The following is a 21,504-nucleotide window of genomic DNA, read 5'->3' on the forward strand; positions in this document are numbered from 1 at the left end:
AACTGTTTTCTGTTGAAACTGAAAGGTGACCATTTGTCACAAATGTGACAGACCCACAGAGCCAGTATTTATTGTTTAATTTGTATGGTATTTTACATACAATGTTGTTGGGATCAAAGAGTCTGCAAACCACAGTTTTGTAATAAATAGTATCAAATCATGTGTGAAAGCGTTAGCTTGTTGTCGAATTGTTTTAATACTAAATTATGTTCACTAAGAAGTCATCATGGCAGCTTGACAGGTACTGACCTGAACATTATTAGGAATAAACTACTGAACACATTTTATGGTTTAAGTAGTTTAATGTAAAAGAAGTTGGTAGAAAATGGCAATATATCTGAAATTTGAATTTTGTCTGAACTATCGCCATAGTTATCGCAATAGTAGCTTGCAATAGTCTATCGGGATCGCAATAGTAACATGCAATAGTCTATCGATATCGCAATAGTAACTTGTAATAGTCTATCGCTATCGCAATAGTAACTTGCAATAGTCTATCGGGATCACAATAGTAACTTGCAATAGTCTATCGATATCGCAATAGTAACTTGCAATAGTCTATCGGGATCGCAATAGTTCCTTAGACCCCAATAGTCACCCCCATCCGATACAATTCCCTATACGTTCCCGAAATATTTCAGGTGAACAAATATCCAGACTCGTCATATGTATATGACGGGTGCCACCCTGTGGGGCAGGATAGGCTCTCCCTTTCGCGAACACCAGGTATCATCACTATTTCATAGTCATTCATTCACACATGCCCTGTCATCGTATCCTGGATTGTCTGGCTCAGACCAGATTTGCATACAAACAACACCATACAGCTGTAAACTGTTGAAAACAATATCTGCTCATGATATAGTCACAACTGTACAATGGACACTGCTTTTGGCAGACATTTCTTATGAATGTGGAAAGGGTTTTGTCGCTTCTATCTCTTTCTAAATACACTGCCAGATAAACATAGAGTAACATTTTAAAATAACTATACAAACCAGGAAAGAATGGAACACAACCCTGACATACATTTCATGTGTTTACTTGGATGTATTTATTGTCACTCAACAGCAATACAATCGCGACTGTGTGACGATGTAGATTAGCCAATCAATGGTAACCCGGTGGCCTGTTTTAGACACATAGACGGGGATTGGCTAAGTAGGACGTCCTTGAACATGCTGACGGTCGTCTTGCTGCAGCTGCTCACCGCTAACACCAGACAGTTCTGGGTGGCACTAGTGGCGCTGAAAACAAGCATACACACTTATAGAACTACAACATTCAATTCTGAGTGACAATAATAAATCAGAGCATTTTCATGAAAACTCTTGAAATCAATAAATGCTTGGGGAACCCATCTTCAGACAATAACCAGTCTGTCTTGAGTAGTGACATAAAAGTGATTTGAAATGATTATATAGAATCAGAGATGACACCAGATGTTCGGAGATGAAAACGCACATCTTGCGCCAATGCCAGAACACGTTTCACAGGAGCGGTCTATCTCCTCTGCGTGAACATTTCCCAAAGCCTCATATATTGTTTCCACGTGGTTAGAATATTCGCGGCCTCAGTAAAGCTTTCAAAAATGAGATATGTTAGGGATATTTTTAAAACAACAGGCGGACACTTGAGATGCCTTTGCACGCGTTTGTGAGGTGTGCCACAGTGGGACTTTTTTTCTGATTTGAGCCTGATCAACTTTCCTTCTATCATCCTGTGATATCCTTTCGGAATATCAAGTCCCCTCATTACTTGGTTGTGAATAAGATTGTGTCTAGTACATTCAATGCAACTCTCTTATGTGTATGTTAGTAACTCATTTACCTGTTATCAACCTCAATACATTATCCATTTGACAAAAAGCAACAGCCGTAAATACCTCGACCGTCTTGGAACACAAAAAGTCGACTTACGCGCACAGATGTTTCGAATCCAAAGCGGGGCGTCTACTGCGGCAAGTTCCTTTGGGTGCATTCTGAACGCATTTGGTGTCGAAATCTAATAAGAGAATATACTATAAATGATTCATTGCATCAGTCTAAAAGCAGAAGCCAAAAATTCCTTAGAATACATAATATAGACGTTAGTAGTTTTCCTTTTTTAGGTCTAAATCTGGTCGTTTAAACTACCAAGGACATGCACCCCATATACATACCTTATATCTCGCCTGTGTCTCAGTACTTCCTCAACAAAGACATACACGTGTAGACAACGAACTCATGCTGAACTACTCACCCCCAATATGACCACAGAGTTTAGCAAAGCCGTCCTGCACTGTCTGGGAGTCGGCTACTGTGGGCTTCATCACGTCATCACTGCATTGCTTCTGTACCTGCAGAGTACAGTTCACTGCCTGCTGGTAGGCCTTCAGATTACTGTATGTTATAGAAGGTTACGTCTGTTCGACAATGTGTTCATATTGTGATAAATATATATTATATATATATGTATGTAACACTCACTATGATGTCATGCTTTCCCTCATTTTGAGAGGAGCTCTTTTAAAATAATTTTCATTGTAGTTAATGTTTTATTTAATGAGCAATGTTCGAAAATCATTGGATATCAGTCACGTGCAGCTAGTGTAAACATACTCATAGCTGGTTGTGTCATTAGAAGGTTGTTCACATGCTTTATTCGTGACATAACCTCTGGAATTGTTAAAATGCTTGCATTAGTTATACACACAGAGAAATACTGAATGTTGAAAATGAAAGTATGGGGACTCACAGGGTTATAAAAAGCATAAAACGTTTGTACATTTGTTGAAAGAAGTATGAAGCATTGTGATCACAAACAGTTGACAATTGGTGTCACTGGTTGAGAAAAGACACAAATATATGTTTGTCTCTCTGGGTGAAATTAATAACTAGCGTAATGGCTAATTTGGAAATTAGCCTCATTTACCAGCTGGCAAACAACAATCATGGTGCACTATCTGGTAGGGACTGAAGCAATGTCATCAAAGTGTAATAGATAATGATGAAACTGTCAACAGACGCCAGGGGGACAACCTTGCAATATCATGTAATGTCAGAAAATGTCGAGATTTCTTATGACTAAGGAAAGGATTTTGTGACTTCCATTATTCAGATTGCACATTTACAATTACCAGGGTTTATGATACAGGACGTTTGTCACTATAGGGTCACGAGGTGACAGGTGACGTGAAATTGGGTGTAACGTCGTGCTTGAGAATATTTCGCTCATATGACGACGTGCATGCGTGTGTATGTATATGTGCGGCTGCTTGTACTAGCCCAGAATTAAGCTGGTTTTATAGCGCTAGCCCACTGAGATACCATGCCGCAGTGAAGCATGAATACCCCACTCTGACACATTATACTGACTCCGAGCCGACCAGTCCTTGTTGTACCCATTAATGCCGAGCGCCAGGCAGGGACCAACAAGTACCATATTTCAACGTCTTTTGGTATGACGCGGTCGGGGATCGAACCCGCGACCTTCCGCTCTCCCACGAGGTGACAGTAGGGGATTACTAAAACTGTATATACCTGCACAGATTATCATCCATCGTCATAGCGTTCATAATGTGCTGGCTAGTGTCTTCACTGGTTAGGTTTTCCGGGAACTGGAGCAGTACCTTGTTGTAGATTAAGCATTGATGGTAGCTCCTTCGTATGTTTTGAGTGGTGGAACAGTCCACGGTGGGTGTGTCTAAGCTGTTGGGTGTTAGGCCTAACGAAAGTCAACACATAAATGATAAAGTTGTAGGAACCTGAAATCTGAAATACAATGGTGCACGCCTATAGATCTATTTACATTATTATCGGTTCTTGTGACAGGTATGGATTACTGAAGATCAATTCTAACCCCAGAATTAACGGGTATTTTAGAATATTGTTTAGTGTAAAACGATAACGAAATAAAGCTAATGCAATACCAAAATAACATGTTTTACAACCAAACATTGCTTAAGAGATATATGCATTGGTTTTAGGTTTTGAGAAATGTGTGCATGCATAATGTTCTGGCAGTAGCACACCTTATGAGTATGACAGATACTGTGGATGTAGGTGGTGTCAGATCGTGGCTGAAGATAATGACTGTGTGAACCTGTTACTGTATTCACCGTTTACAAATGTCTCAATATAAAACAGAGTTAGAGTAAAGTAATAAGCCAATAGAAACTGACGTACATTCTGTGTTGTTTGGAGAGACCATTTCGTACATATGGCGCGTGGCCTCGCCACAGGTTGAGAGGTACTTGTTGCCACAGACTGATGACAGCTTTTCTGACCTGACATTAATACACACATATATAGTGGCAATAGGTAATCAACCTTTTATTCACATTAAGATTCCAATTTGATGTTCAGGTATTATAACTCTGTTGTATGTGGATGATGGCCGAAAAAATGCATGTCATAACTAATTACGGATGATGTTCTAATTACGACATTACTGAATATGATGGTCGTATTCCTTATGCCAGGAATACTTGGGAATGGTAAATATCTTAAGAACCTGTTCATAAATATAAGTATGCCATTCTAAATAACATATAACACTGTTGTGGAGAAAAGGATGCAAACAACCAACAGTCATTTAATCAGGTTTATGGCAATGTGAATTGCAGTAATGTTTTTCAACACCAAACCCTTTTATCTATTTGAGACACATATACACACAAGTTGTATAATTTAAAGAACAGATATTTTATAACAGGAATACTCACATACAAGTTGTCTTGTGGTCAATATCTGTAATGTTGAGGTTAATATAATCGCTGGTTGTTAAGTAGCTGAAGGTAGAGCTGCAATCCGCTAGTTTGGACGTCATTTCAAACATGCAGGTTATGTTGAATTCTTCAGAAACAAATGCTTAGTTAAATACTGAACAGCAAAAAATTCCCTTTGGAGTAAAGGGAACAATAGCTATGAAAATTAAATGAACGGATCATTTAAAATTAGTGATTACACCAGGTGTTCGCGAAAACAGTAAAAGTGTCCTGCCCTACCGTTAGCAAGAACCATTTACAACGTTTGTCTAAAACGTAGTTTGTGCCTGACGCCGCAGAGCAGTACGCCTGTCATGACAACCAAGGGTTACAAGGGCAGTGCCAAAAATGTATTATTTCAGTGACTGTAGTGAAAAGTACCATTTATCTGAGCATAATAGGCAGAAGCCAAATGGTTCTGTATTTAGGACTGAAGTTACATACTATCCCCAAAAAAGAAACGCATAGACGTTTTGTATTTTTTTAAATCTATCAATTACCTATTGTGTTCAAACAATCGTCAAAACATGTAACGAAAGTGTTGATAATATGATTTTCCATAATTGCACATGATAAAAATTGACTTTACCTGAAAATGTTGATTTTGATGAGATTTCTTACAATGATTAAAAACGCATATCCACAATGCAACAGCAAAGAGCATGCACTGTCTCGCTATAAAAATCCAGATTACTTCGGAAATCGGCATTCGTTTTGAAGGAGTTTCAAGGTCAAATCACTAGGCCACGTCTTGACGCTGCGACACGGAACATCACCATTGAAAGAATGCACGCTGGAGATCACCAATCTTCTGTTGCCAGGCGTCTGAATGTTAGTCAGAGCACGATATCACGGCTTGCAGCTCGTTACAACCAAACAGGTATAACAAATGACTCCGTACAGGCAGACATCGAGTCACCAGTGCAGCCCAAGATCGGTACATCCGGGTACTACATTTGCGTGATCGTACTGCCACGGGTGAAACCACAGCAACCAGGGTGCCTGGATTTCGGTGGATATCCGGTCAAACGGTACAGAACAGGTTGAGAGAGATTGGACTGAAAGCCTGGAGACCCGACGTCGGGACCGTGCTACGTCGTCACCATCGTGCTCAACCTCTCCGTTATATAAAATTATCCACTTGGTTGTATAGACAATTCCTTCTTCTGAACTGATGTAAACATTCATGCTCTAAAGACTATTTGTGGACGAGTTATACATGTTTTAAAATACAACATTTTCGCAACAGATTTCTGGCCTATGCATTTCTTTTTTGGGTTAGTATATCTTGTAACCTCTTATCTAGAAGACTTACTCCAGAAGTCAACTTTCTGTGCATGTCCAGCAATGTTCACGCTTTTGTGTATATCCGCTATTTTACTTCAAGATATGTGCCTGTATTTTTTCGTCGTGAAAATGCCCTTGCATATGATTGTTCCACTGGTGGAACAGTATACGTTCACGTTTCGCTGGTCACTGTGGTCGACATGCTTGACAGTGATCCATAAATAGAAAACGTCAGTGCAAAAGAATATCCAGTCTTGAAACAAGTGCTAAAGTATACTCTTGAGATTTCGTAAGATTATGGAAAGGGCATTGAAACTTATCCTATATGGGTTCGGTGACTTCTATAAAAGCGATATATATTTTCTGAGATATATGCGTATATTTACAGTATATAACATCGACATCTCTAATAAGGCGACATTAATGAATTTCTTTGGTCTTGTAGCTGCTGATAGGAAAGTACAATTCCTAATTTTGATTGTTCAAATTACGAAAACGTACCAAATAGAAATCTTACATCCACATTTTTCATAAATAATTCACTAAGATGTTTCATTTAACGTCGTTTTTATATACTCGATCTGGTTCATGGTCCATGGGTCTATTGCCTACTTGATTGTCTTACTTCCTTGAACTGTCGATGCTTTGTGACACCTGTGATATTCCCTCGTGTAATTTTCTATATTCTGTTCCAATTGGAAATGAAACCAATATTTATAATTAAGCATGCGGAAAAAATTATTTAAATTAAATCCGTCGAAGTGGTACATAAATATATACTCTATACTCACTGCCCAAGTTGGCGCAGAGATTGTCTTGCCACTTCTTATTCAGCTCTGAAGGTAGCATCTGGGTCTGGTTAATACATTTAGAGAGTATGTTGTTCACACACACTCGCGCTTTCTGGTAAGTGTCAGGATTCCTAGAACAAGGTTTGTTAAATGACAGTGCTGTACCAAGGACAAGGTTGTTTTGCAACAACGTTATGAAATACTCTATATGATAATGCAGCATTCCAGAAACACAGCCCCAACACAACCATGCAGTTGGTCGAGGAGGATAACTTTGCAATACTACTTTTTAACATTGAGCAATATTACAATCTTAACATCACATCTCACTTCTTTCTACCGCTCAACAATGATCTCAGGTCATCCCATTTAGGGTCAGAGCGACCTTTCGTCAACAGTCGTCTAGCTACTGTGTATCGGCTTACATGGTGACCCAAGCCATGCGCCGCTGATGAGGTCATCGTCAGGTGGGATCTGGGAATTCATTGTGTAACGTACGGTTCAGCCACTAGAGAACTTTTTAAAAGTCTATACGTTCGTAGTTTATTTCCATTCAACTGTCCACGATCATTCCATAATTTTCTAAACCATTCTTGTTCGTCAACAGATTGAATCCACTCACAAGATAATTTAACATCAAGCCCTGTCATGTTATAGATGTCATGAACTGGATGCTGTAATTTAGAAAGTGTGCCATAGACAGAATTACTCCAAGAGCTGTCGAGACCATTGCATAATGACACTTGACAATCTAGAGTCTGCCATACACTTCAGTTTACGCCAACACCTAAGTATTTCCATTTTTTGCTTACAGAAAGGACTGCTCCACCCCATCTCTCCTCTGACTACTAAATTAGGTGTTTTACAACCGACTCCCAAGAAAAATCTGCAGGCATGGTTTTGAACTGCGTTAATGCAACTAAACTGTTTTGTGACCCATATGGCAGCGCCATAGGTCAATATAGGCTGAACTAAATTATTATACAGCGTATTATAAACATTGTAAGTCATGCCACCTACTGACCTAAATTTGCAAATAATTACTCCAAGGGCATGACTGGCCGATTTTGCTATCTCTTTAGCTGTAAAGTTTAAATCGAGATTTTCCTGTAGCCAAATTCCAAGATACTTATAGGCAGAGTTATATTCCAAAACATTAAAACCAATATTGAATGTAAAACTTGACCTGGCAATAGAAGAGGGACGATAGTGAACAACTTTAGTTTTCTGAATATGTACCATAATACGCCACCATGAGCACCAATCAGACACAACATCTAACATTCTCTGTAGTGACAACTCATCCGGGGCCATCAAAGCAATATCGTCAGCATAAAGGAGAAGACTCAGCATTACTCCATCGATGTCAATACCACATCCTAAGCTTTTAATTTCAGCAGCAAGATCGTTAATATACACTGAGAATAACGTCGGAGATATGTGCACCCTTGGCGGACTCCAGATTGAATTTCAAAAGCATGTGTGTATTCGTTATTAACTAGAACACTTCCAGAAGTGTTATCATACATAGCCTGAACTGCATGTAGAAACTTCCCATTACTTCCCAAATGAAGTAGTTTAAACCATAAACATTGCCTGTTAACTTTATCAAAGGCCTTCATGGCATCAATAAAATAAACGAAGGTAGACTGCTTATTACTATTCCTATTTTTAAGGACTGAATACAAGCTGTAGATATGTTCTTGCGTCCCTCGACCCGAACGGAAGCCATTTTGTTCTTCCATTAAGAAACTATTCCTTTCCAACCAACTAACAAGTCTAACGTTCAGAATGTCCGAATAGATCTTACATGGGACAGACAACAAGGAAATGCCCCGGTATCCAAGTGGATCACGTGGATCAGAATCAGGTTTCTTGATTGGACTAATAAAGCTATGACGCCAAATGTCGGGGACAGTGTTAAACTCGAAACAAAAAACTAAAATTTTATGCAGGATTTTAATACATGATTTATTTTTTTAATGCCTCTGCTGGTAAACAGTCTGGACCTGCTGCCTTTCCACGCCTAGCACGTGCAACCGCATGTTCCACCTCACTGAGGAGAATGGGCAAATCCAGGTCACTAGTGTCAACGTGTGGGCGGGTCACATGACCCTTGTCTATTTCACTGTTGACATGTTGTAGGTGAGCGTTGTTAAAAGAAGAAATAATCAGCATCTGAGAAAAGAAGAGAAAAGTCATCCTGCCATCTACCAAGAACAGTTGCTCTATCCGTGTACACCTCGCCATCACTCACTACCTGCCAAGGGATACTATTAAGTCTACCCGTGAAGGTGCGGGTTAGAATGAACCTTCAGAAATCCATGCTTGTCGTAAAAGGCGACTAACAGGATAGGGTGGTCAGGCTCGCTGACTTGGTTGACACATGTCATTGGTTCCCAATTGCGCAGATCGATGTTCATGCTGTTGATCACTGGATTGTCAGGTCCAGACACGATTACTTACAAACCGCCGCCATGTAGCTGGAATATTGCTGAGTGCGGCGTAAAACTAAACTCACTCACTCACTATTAAGTCTATCACTAGAAATGCCTATTCTACCAAAAGTCCTCCAGAAAATTCGAGAGTCCCTATCTGCATGTTTATCTAGCAACCGTTGTTGTTCCTCTAGCTAAAACAGAACCTTAGCCCTTCTTAACTGCTTATCAAAGATTTCCTTTCAGATACAAATACATGTTTAAGACCTTTCCTCTTAACAGAAGGTTTGCAGCCCAGCCACGCCCTTTCTGAGACCTTATATTCCCTTCTTAACTGCTTATCAACGATTTTCCTTTCAGATACAAATACATGTTTAAGACCTTTCCTCTTAACAGAAGGTTTGCAGCCCAGCCACGCCCTTTCTGAGACCTTGACCTCATCCCATTGAAGTTGTAGTTCTAAAGACCAATTAGGCTTATACATGGATTTACAATTGCGTGAATTATTACTCTTAGGCTTACCTACTGCAACTTTGTCTAATTCTGTGTATATAAAGCTTAGAAATTCTGAATAAACTGCTTTAACATCATGCTGAGCGTTAAGTTGTGATTCAAGTTTAATAATAACCTCATCACCCTAAAGAAAAGATGCTGTAACCTTACTACCAACATATCGTTTACACTCAAATCTACCGCTGTCGCACTCACTGCCACTACCTATATCATCATCATTATTCACATATTTACCCACAGTTCCGAACATAAGATAGAGTGGTCGGGAACACATCTTGGCATAATAATACCGTTGATGACTGAGGACATGGTAATCACATTAAAGGTTTTAAAATAATTAATATGCTCATATGCCGTTATCACGTAATCTACTACCAAGGCGCCATTCTTAATGAAAGTAAAGTCTTGAGAACCCAGGCGTCCATTCAACATGCACATATTACCTTCAATCAGAAAGTCGATACATAGTCCTCCGTGTGCATTAACTGTCTGGTCAATCACCTCTCTGTCGGGTATCTTCTCCACACCTTGAAAAATGTCACACTCGTCTCCAACGCGCGCATTTAGATCACCACATATGCACAACACACCATCGATTTGGTATGTGTATAAATTCTCTAAAACACGTTGAAAAAAAAATTCTTCATCGTATATACGTGATGAATAAGCAGGGGGCAGGTAGCAAACACACAACACAATACTAAAATCATTCCGCACTTTGATGATAACTTAGACCATAGCTGATCGTCGTCATCGTTATCTAAAAGAACAATGTTAAAATCTCGGAGAAATGTATCTTTAAGAAGGCTCCTACACCTCCAGAACCTCGTTTAGCTAGGTGATGTATCTTACGTCGGTTACTACCAAACCATCTGTAACCAGGGAGAGACAATGACGAGTTCCTCTGTAGGAACGTCTCACATACACCTACAACATCATAATTCAGATTCAATAAAACAGTTTCTCTGAATTCGCTGTTATCTCTGTCCCTCTGAGCCCAACCGCCAACATTCCAGAATCCCAGCCGCAAAATGTCCTAGTCTTTAGGTTTTGCTGGTACCATTCGGTTTTCATGGAATTTGAAAGCTTGGGATTTCCCAAGCTCATTGAGAATCGTCTGCATGTTGGCTCTTGCTGCGAGTTCTTGTTGAGCCAGCGTGGCGTCGATATAAACATTGGAGAGCTTTTACTTTGTTTCAGGTTCCTTTGTTAGATAGCAGTTTCTTCTTTTGTTCTACCGTCTCTAGCGTTATCATGACTGGTTCTGGTTTGTTATCTTGACGGGTTTTCCTTACCGCATGGACAGCGCGTACGTCGCTCAACTTGAGGCCGTCTCTGAGGACTTGGTTTACACGGTTGCAGAGCACATTCTCATCGTCTCGTTCCCGTTTGGATACGGGGAGATTGTACATGACCACACCACATTTCACATTGTCTCCACGGATTTAACCATGTCAGTCGACAGTTTCTCAAGTTTTGTCATGCAGTCTGATAACTGACCGACAGCTTCTCTGTACTTCTCTCGTTCAACAAATAATCCGTGCTCAGCCTCTGAAATTTTACTTTTAGTGAATCAGTTTGGGTTTCTAGGTCTTCTTTCAGTCTCGAAGGTTCTTCTTTCAATGACTGTGTTAAATTTCGAGTCACCCGTAGTTCAAGATCAACTAACTGACCAGCAAAGTTTTCTTCATTTCTTCTTTCATATCTTTTATATCCTTTAGAATTTCAACATTACTTACCTGGTCGGAGTTTGAAGTTTTCTCCATGCATCCTGTACCATTATTGTCTGTTTTATGTCTTTTAGATAAAGGAGCACTTACAGCTGTGCTGTTGAGTTAGGACGGCGTCAGTGTATCCACTGGCCTCCATGAGGGTGTCACACAGTTTCACTGGTGAGATTCACATAACGGTACACAACGGAAGTTTTAATGGATAAAGTGTCACAAAATGTCAGTTAGAACGGTAAAGAGGCTTATATCATTGATTATTTGACACTTTTTGTATATTCCGATTGGTTCTATCGCCGATGTTAACAGATTTCTTTCGTTATCTTCTCAGAGCTCGTTCATGCACGTCTACACCATACAGGGGCGGAAATACCAGTCAGATACAGAATGAAGTGGAATGCCATCGATTCCGAAGCACTCACTGAGAGCAAGTCATCGTTACAATTAGAGTCTATAGTAGCATTTCAAATATTAAATGTATCGTTTTTCCTTCTTTATCCTTATCAAACTCTATCCACCGTCACTGGTAGGACAAGAATACATTTTGTTATGATTATAAGTAGTATTGTAGGTCAGGTCCATACTTACCTACACATATCAGCTAAATATGCCGGGGTTATTACATTCGATATATACGAAGCATCTGACGAGTTGACAAGTTCCTGAATGGAAGCCACTTTGAGGGGGATATTGTACGCATCAAGACACTTCTGTGAAGCTACGAGCATAGACTGTGGATCAGTGCAGTTGACTTGCCGGTAGAGAGCGGTCACATTCAACGTCCCATCATTACCTGGAATTCAATGAGATCACTAAACACGTATGAACTGGTATGTATAATGAAGCAAGAGTTCAACTGTTCTCCATAAGCATAAACTGTCTTCGTTTATAACCGAAAAATATAGGTTTACATTAACAGATAAGCTTTCACAGAACGAAATAGATGAATTAGATAAATAGATGAATTAAGTTCGACAGATTTGCAAACTGGAATCATAGTTTGCAATTGTGCCGGATGTCGTGGAGACACCATCAAGTGGGCGAGTGAGTGGTTATTGCTTAATGGCTCATCAGCAGCCTTTGCGACTATTTGTGGTAGTGAAGTGAGTGAGTTAATATTTAACGTCACATCGGCAAAAATTTCCAGCCATATCGTGACGAGAACATGTGATATTGAAATGAAATATTTGTATATTATAAAATTACCTGCAGACGAAGGACAGTAAAACAACTAGAATATCACAGATATGGATGTAAAACTAGTAATTAAGTCTAAAACGTTATAACTATAGGAGAGAAACAATACAGTATAAAAATGGACTATAAATCGCCAATAACTGGCGAAGGTAGATCACTATTTGTGGTAGATACAATCCAGACAAACAATGTTCAGTTGGGTTCAGAAGTTTCCAGTAATTGAAACCTGGGAAAATATTTCATTTTACAAACGTGCTTCCACATATGAAGGTTTCAGTTCGTGAATCATTCATTCACACGGAATCTAAATTCCAACGGGCCATAAAATTCCACCAAATTCAACACGCAATTAGGTCGTGAGATATCATTATTAACTATGCCAATTGAAGTTGGATACCTTCTGTTGTTTAAAGGTAGCTTGCAAAAACACATGGTCCAAAAGTTAGCTTGACGGACTGTCAGTAAATACGACAGCATGTAAAAACGCCTACCTGAAACCAACGAAAACAACACCAACAGGTACAAAAGTCTGATTGTCTCAATCATTTTCCTTCCGCATGGTCATATGCCGATTTATATACGGGTTTATTCTCACATTGTTATTCGCGGTATCAACATCTCGACTGATTAATAAAACCAAAATAAGCGAAATATTCTGAAATTGAGTTCTTACAGGTGGAGCGTTTTGACCTCGCGTTGTTAACGTATTTTTCGACGACGGCAACAGACAGCGAAGACATCAGACGAACCATCTTTGTCAAAGCGCTCGAACAATGTTCCAATTTCTGAATGGTGCGTAAAATTCGGTATGTCTTATGTTAATAAGATTACTCCAATATTGAAGATTGATATTGATTTCGTTCCTTTTCATTAATATAGGTAATACCATTTGAATGTGCCAATAACGTTACGAAATAAAACTTCTCAAGTTCATTTTTATTTTCATCTCGACCTGTGTAACATCATCTTCGTCGTAAACAATACGCATCTTCGTGATTCATTCCGAAGTCAATCTGATCAACAGAAATGAAATAGGCGTCAACAAGCGTAGAACTGATAACACAGGATGGGTGCTGCTCCAGTTTAATAATATCTGTAAGCAGCGTGATGTAGCTGACGACGATAGTTATGCGAAACAGCGAACACGGTCGTCGCGCACTGAACACGCAGATACGTTACCGTTAGGAAATCAATAAGAAGCGCAAGTTTTGTTTATCAAAAGCTCAACATTTATAGGTTTCGAGCTGACTGTCAGTAGCAGTTGCACTGGCCCCCTGGAATAGTAGTGACGACAAAGCTCTGTCACCGTACGTGACGTCGCCGAACAAGATGGCGTACATAAGTCGTCGCCAGCCCGCCATAGACTTTCAGCAAAGCCAGTTGTTCACAGATGTAGGTCGGGTTATTTCTTATATTTGATCCCATTGTCAGAGTGTCAGTAGCGTTCATCAGATCAACAAGCGTCGCACGTGCAGTCGCGCATCGTCAATCACGCGTACTTTATTGGCTCATCGTCTGCGAATATATCGTTCATTACGTTGCCCCAGGTCAAACTATTATGACGCGACGTCGAACAATGTTGGCGACGTCGCCGCTTCGTGAAGCTGCGTTCGTTGTTTATGGCATCAGTAAATCAGCCCGAAAGTTAAGTTTATCATTCTGACGACTTCGGTGAATATTATATTCCCGCTCATACGCGTTACGACATTGGCAGCCAGGCCTTCGCGCCTGCTCGGGAAACAACATTTGAAGCAATCTCTGTGCTGTAAACATAGTAGCGACATGACGTTCCTCATATAACATCCTTCATATATTCTCGAAAGAGTGAGAGTTAATATTTAACGCCACATCGGCAATACTATCATATCGCGACGAACATTTGGATACAAATGAAGCATACGCATATTATAAAGTCTCTGCCGACAAGTAAAACAACTGTGAATATCACAGATATGTACAAAATAGTACAATGCAACGTTTTGTCTAGAAAACAATACAGTATAAAAAATGGTTATGGCAACGTCAATAACCGAAGTTAGCTGGCCAGGGGACCATGGGGGATTTCGATAGCTTTTGTTGCTCGCATGGATTCTGTGATTTGTTATCATTCTTCAGCCATATATTGCAGTTATACCTGGCCATAAGAAGTTAACATCATACTAATGATAAAATCGTGGCAAAGCTTCCAATATTGAAAGTTTTGACCACGTACTCTTCAGGAGCATCAATTTTACGCGATACAGGCTGGTCGGCTCAGTTGAAAATTCGAACTACAGCATTGGTGTCTCATCTACTTCACAAACATGACCATTTACCAAAGTTCAGTCTTCTTTAAAATCACTGGTCAACATTTTGCAGCAAATTTTGTCGTTTCGGACAAAATATCCATCTCAGGCGGAGAATAAGACAGTCAGCAGTGACACCGTGGTGTTCTTCATCACAAAGGGAGAGGATTCTCACCAATAGGTGTACCATTGTTTATCTCCTCAAATTCGGGATCTGGCGTACTGAATGGGAAGTTTATTGCACGTAATCAACACTCACTTCAGCAGTCCATCTTCGCAGACGACGTTCTAATCGTTGCCTTTGAACAGAGCATGCGGTTCACAGATTCGAGCGTTCGATCATTGTGTTCAGAATGTTAACGCAAAGCCGGGTAACAACAAAAGATCGATGCCCATCATCAGCAGCAAGATCATTATATATTCGATTACTCGGTTCGACGGTAGTACCTTAATAAAGCCGAAGGTAAAGAAAGAGAATCGAATAAAGATTATATTGCTTCGATGTTTGGGATGTTCATCATATTTAAAGCTGTTACATGGTTTGTTTCTCTGCCAACATAGAAGTTGAAATATCCAGTATTCTGAAGATACTTCTGACGATTGAGGCACATATCACATCTGTAAAGAAGGATTTTAGCAAATATATCGATTTTTAATGATCATATTCCAGTTTATATCGTAACCGGTTCAGATTCTTTAAACTTCGTCAGAGTTGAAGTCAACTGTAATACCAAAGCCGTCAAGGAGTGAAGAGATATTCAGTCATACAGCAAGAAAGTTGAAATGGTTTCAATTCCAAATCAAAGAGGCGAACAAGAAAGGTTTTGTTGTACAACTCCTCATAAGAAGGATTGAAAACAGCAACGCAGGATTAGACCGTTAGAACAGAAGCCTTTGTTATACACCAAAAAGATGGGTAGTGGATTATCACAACATAGAAAGATCATTGAAGAGGTTCTGGAAGACCAAATATCGTCTTGGTGGCGTGACCGAATCCAGAGTTTTAGGTCGTTGTTCACCATATACATTGAAAGCCAGCGATCGTCGAAAGCGAATAGCGCCTGTAAGCAGTAGGTTGATTCCTCACTTTGAGTTGGAAACAACCTTCATCGAATGAGTCTTCAGGCATTTGCCATGATTTATCATGCAAGTGAATGTTAATGTAATAGTCCAAAGAATTCGGTCCGATGTATTTGAGCAGCCAGTCCATGAGTTTATATCATTTCCGCAGAAATAATTGGGATTTCCAGAAATGCAAAAGTCGCCAATTTATTTACTATTTCCAGCCAACCGGTCAATATAATGCATCACGACAAGAAATAAACATCCACAAAAGTGATCACCGGAATTAAACCTTGGATAAACCGTTAATCTAATGCCAGCGACAGACAAAATACTCTCACGATCCCGACATAGTCGCGACAACTCAATCGAAGGTCGTTCGTACCGTGATATAAAGAAGTAAAACGTCAAACACGTAGTCCGTTTCCAGGTCGTATCATGTCAAGATCGTTAGTACCGATACACGTTGCTCTATTGATCATGCTATTTTCTAACAAGCGATTCTGAACGTCAAATGATTAAAATACGGTGATGAAATCAATATCGACCGTTACCGGTTCATCAGTTAATCTATTATTCACCATATCCATGGTTTCATTAAACATCAACCAAAGATTAATACCAGATGATCCGGCCAGGTTTGAATGGGGATCAATACGTCAGAGCGAAATTTCGAGTGTCCATCGAGCGTTTTCATCGATGATCCGGCAAACGTTACGATAATGGATATCATCAGCCCTCGTTGTCGAGCTACCAAGGCGTGGAGCTCATGTAATGAAAATAATTCGTTGTTCATTATTATTCGACGTACCGTCGTTTTCCAGCCGTACAAGCCGTATCGACGAGTTATTAGTCGTTTGGCGAGAGGCATCACCAGTTATCATAATATCGTTATCCGTCAATAAATTGCGCCATCCTTCGGTGACGATTTTGATTTCGTTTATTCGTTGAACATGTTCATCTTTGACATCGGTGAATTAATTTTGAAACATAAGCCGCCAGTTATCGATGCCTTAACGGTCGAGCCTGGCATTTGGTACCTTAACATCATTCAATTATGATCGATACTAAAAACATTTTTCGTTCTTCCCATTCTTTTCGCCTGTTTCACAGTCATTGGTTAAACCGATGGCTTCATTTAGTCGAATTGGCATAGTATCTCCAGGGCAGTATCAGCAATATCTTAGTGTATCGTATATCACCGCATTGATTCAGAAAATTCAGATTGCCGTTACGTTTTAAATAACGACAGTTGCCGTCCGCCTGTGGCAGGCGGAATATTCGGTTTATAATGAAGGGGAAATTCAATATTTGCCGTGATCATAGTCGTTACGCCAGATTCAGCATCAAGCGTATATCGTTCAAATCCAGACGTAATAGTGTCGATCCATCATTAAATACATGTCATTAGAAATGCGTCTTCCAGAGCTTCTATTTGTTCGAGAATCACTCAAAGAGGTGTCCAGCGAAACGCCCATGATATCGTTAGGCCGTATTGTCAGAAGCTTGAGTTCAGATCAGACCGCGGAAAGATACGTAGCACGTATTAACAACAGTTGAAGGGAGTAGAAGAGATTGAAGTCATCATCAGAGACAGCAGCCGCCCAGTGAGGTGAAAGACATAAGAAAGTATTTCGGTTATCAGTTCCCTGTCGCTCCTTATAGCAGTTTCTGCAACAGACGACGGTTTAAAACCCGAATTAATAGTCAACAAATTGTTCCCATTAACCCCGGCCAACTCACCAGCCATCGTACGGTTACGGTGGAGCTGCGACGAAGTCACGGCTTTCGAGAATGACCGAAGCTTGTTTGAGATATGAAATATCCATGTTCAAACACTTCAAACTTGCCGAAAATGCGTTTATCGTGAACGCTGTTTCTTTGCTTCGACATTTGCATTTTCCGAAGCCGAATCGTTACAGTAGGCAGACAACCGATGAAGACGGTTTTTCCGGGATTTTACAGCAATACCGGTCAGTATATCGTCCATGTGGAGTCTGTTCCAGGGGTTCATTGGTCGACCGAAATGGAATTGTTAGTATTTGATGATCATCGAAATATGAAAAGCCCCGCAGAGAACAATCTTTTTGGTATCTGAAAGAGATGCTGTGTTCGGTTGACCTCTTTTGATTGCCAGCTGAAGCGGGGTTCTTTCGATTTGTTGAAGCGACGATTGCCGGGTAGTCGACGCAGTTCACAGCGTTCAATATCTAGATCTAGCGGCAAACAGCCGCAGCGATGATAGCCGCAGTCCACAGCTGATCGTCAGCGGAATGTTACATCAACCTCGCTTTTGAGCGAAAGTCGATCGCGCCGGAATAACGTGAATAAGTGCAGTTGTTGTTTTCGGTGATTTCATTGCCTTTCCCATATAAAATGTTTCTCATCAATCGTTAAATCATTCCGTGAACGGAAGTTCCGAAATATATTCATCATTGACAGGCGACGCCGGACAATTTCGTTGGTGGGTGCTTCAAGTTCTGATGAGGTGAAACCTCGACAGAAACGTTATCAGCATTTGTGATACCATATCGATAGCAGATAAACCCGACGATGACCTTCTTTACATCGTTCGCCGTTTTCATCGATTTCCTTTATGACGGCTGAAAATCTATTTATCATATAATCAAAGAATAACAAGTCAATGTCAGCACCACCACGAGGTGAAATCATTGCAGTGCCCTCTCAAAGAAGCGATGAATTAAAACGTGATTCATTTTTGCAGTTTTGCTCTGTTTATAAGTCCTATGGTGTTTATGTTTGAACATCACAACAAAACGCACCTCCGTAAAAATACCCGCATTTAAAAGCACGATTTTCAATTTCGGCGTGTAGTGTCACAGAATACACAATTCACATGCAATGCACGAAAGTTGGGGATCAGATAGTCTCAATGATTGGTATAAAAGGTTGATCGCTGTCTGTCGATTATTCACCGTATTTGGAACATTGCTGACGAACGCAAAATGCCACGCCTAAGCGAAGCCAACCGTCATATCGCGAATTGGTTTGCTCGAAGCTGGCCAATCTCGACGTGCAGTTGCCCAACGAATGAATGTTCACCAAAGTACCATTTCAAGGCTCTGGGAGAGATATCGCCCGCAGAATGCGGTAGCAGATGCCCCTCGTAGTGGGCGACCTCGAGCGACCACTGCAGCGCAGGATCCCTACATCCGGGTACATCACCTGCGCCATCGAACAGCTACGGCAACCAGTACCGCTGTCGACAATAGGCCGGATTGAGGAGGCTTCTGGCAGAACCGTCAGAACCAGCCTGAGAGAACCTGGTTTACGGCCAGAAGATCTTATTTTGGCCCTGTATTGAAACAACATCGCTGCCGTAGCTGTTCGACATTGACGCAGGTGATGTACCCGGATGTAGGGATCCTGCGCTGCAGTGGTCGCTCGAGGTCGCCCACTACGAGGGGCATCTGCTACCGCATTCTGCGGGCGATATCTCTCCCAGAGCCTTGAAATGGTACTTTGGTGACCATTCATTCGTTGGGCAACTGCACGTCGAGATTGGCCAGCTTCGAGCAAACCAATTGCGATATGACGGTTGGCTTCACTTAGACGTGGCATTTTGCGTTCGTCAACAATGTTCCAAATACAGTGAATAATCGACAGACAGCGATCAACCTTTTATACCAATCATTGAGACTATCTGATCCCCAACTTTCACGTGCATTGCATGTGAATTGTGTATTCTGTGACACTACACGCCGAAATTGAAAATCATGCTTTTAAATACGGGTATTTTACGGAGGGTGCGTTTTGTTGTGATGTTTCAAAACATAAACACCATAGGACTTATAAACAGAGCAAAACCTTTTGTAAAATGAATCACGTTTTAATTCATTGCTACATGAAATTGCTATTGCGTTTCTTTTTTGGGAGAGGGCACCCGTGAAGAGCCACCTCCTCGTGGTGGGTGCTGACATTACTGACTTGTTTGTTGCTCTTTGTTATATGATAAATAGATTTTCAAATTTGAAAAATTGCCTAGATGCTGGTGCCAGAAGGCGGTGGCTCATAGGCCAATCCGGTAGGACTTATACTTTTCAAGATATATTCCTGCTTGAGTATACCCTCCTAGTATCCTTGGTGCCACAGACTTATGGCATCGTCCATGTAGACACTCCATGGTAGGTGGGGAGCTAGGAGGGTGAATCATATTTGATATAACCATGGCACCCCCACAAAAAAATCATCAGATGATGATATTTTATTATCTCAAAACAACATTGATTTCTTGTTATGTGTTCCCCTGATGGCAGTCCTCTCAAATTAAATCCCTTTGCCATCGCAAAGGGCATTGAAGGCTTAGCTGGTGATGTAAAAGAGGTCAAAAAGCTTCGATCGGGACATCTGCTTATCGAATGCAAAAAGCAAATCCAATCACAAATTCTACTTTCTACAAAGTCACTGGCCAACGTTTCTGTCGAGGTTTCACCTCATAGAACTTTAAACACCTGTAAAGGAATTGTCCACGATGTTGGGCGATGCCTGTCAGATATGAATGTGTGTGATATAATTTCAGAACTACATTCACAAGGTGTTCTTGATGTGAAACGATTTACTATCAGGAAAGACAATGAAATCACAAAAACTAATACCTACTTATTCACATTTGGTGTTCCAACACGTCCCGACTCACTCAAAGCAGGTTATTGTCGTTTAAGGGTTGATGCCTTTATTCCAAATCCTCTAAGATGCTACTGTTGTCAAAAGTATGGACACGGCTCTAAATCATGCTGCAACCCAGCTGCCTGCCATAGATCTAGATGTGCAGACAGCGCATTATGTGACAAATCCCTTCTTGCGTCAACTGTTCTGGCAATCATCCTTCTTCATCCAAAGATTGCCCAGCGTGGAAACAACAATCCAAAATTTCACGAGTCAAGCATGAACGCAACATCTCTTTCCAAGATGCAAAAAAGATTGTTCTCGCCCAAGAAACACCAGGGCCATCGTATGCTGCTGCTGTTTCCATTTGTCCTCCAGCTCCTAATACAGCTTCTAGAATCATTTCAGTCCATTCAGTAGGTTGTCAGACGGACTTAACATGGACTGTCCTCTGCTCCAGTATTGCTTTCTGCTAAAATCCCAGAAAAACCGTCTCATCGGACATCTGCTTCACAAACAACGATTCAGCCTTCAAATGGAAAGAAACCCAATGCAAATGTCAATTATTCGAAGCAAAAGCAACGTTCTGATCGTACACAGAAAAATACTGTTTTTCTGTTCAATAAGTTTGGGGTGTTTGAGGACATGGATATTTCCTCTCCTCAGAGCACCCGCTCCCGGAGTCATTCTCCAAAGAAAAAAGACCGTGAGCTGTCTCCTTTAACTCCACCATAATGTCTAACCGTACATTAGTACAGTGGAATTGTAGAGGTCTTAGGAACAATTTTAATGATTTACAACTATTAATTCAAGATTTTAAACCATCGGCTA

The 21,504-nt window shown here is 40.6% G+C and overlaps 1 protein-coding gene and 1 long non-coding RNA gene across 2 annotated transcripts; both read right to left on the reverse strand.

The window, feature by feature from the left end:
* Positions 1–1,030: 1,030 nt before the first annotated feature.
* Positions 1,031–13,246, reverse strand: LOC124258294. Its single transcript, XM_046692368.1, has 9 exons — positions 13,192–13,246; positions 12,092–12,296; positions 6,826–6,956; positions 4,706–4,835; positions 4,167–4,267; positions 3,522–3,705; positions 2,242–2,381; positions 1,920–2,004; positions 1,031–1,247 (listed from the first exon to the last, which is right to left on the reverse strand). The coding sequence occupies exons 1-9, from the start codon at positions 13,244–13,246 to the stop codon at positions 1,103–1,105; spliced, it is 1,176 nt and encodes a 391-aa protein (XP_046548324.1). The 3' UTR covers positions 1,031–1,102.
* Positions 8,780–10,361, reverse strand: LOC124258236. Its single transcript, XR_006893548.1, has 2 exons — positions 10,220–10,361; positions 8,780–9,003 (listed from the first exon to the last, which is right to left on the reverse strand). It is a non-coding gene; the product is annotated as an uncharacterized LOC124258236 (long non-coding RNA).
* Positions 13,247–21,504: the final 8,258 nt, after the last annotated feature.

The sequence above is a fragment of the Haliotis rubra genome, unplaced genomic scaffold, assembly GCF_003918875.1.
Source record: "Haliotis rubra isolate DU_JTF1 unplaced genomic scaffold, ASM391887v1 Scf1170, whole genome shotgun sequence".
Taxonomy (NCBI): domain Eukaryota; kingdom Metazoa; phylum Mollusca; class Gastropoda; order Lepetellida; family Haliotidae; genus Haliotis; species Haliotis rubra.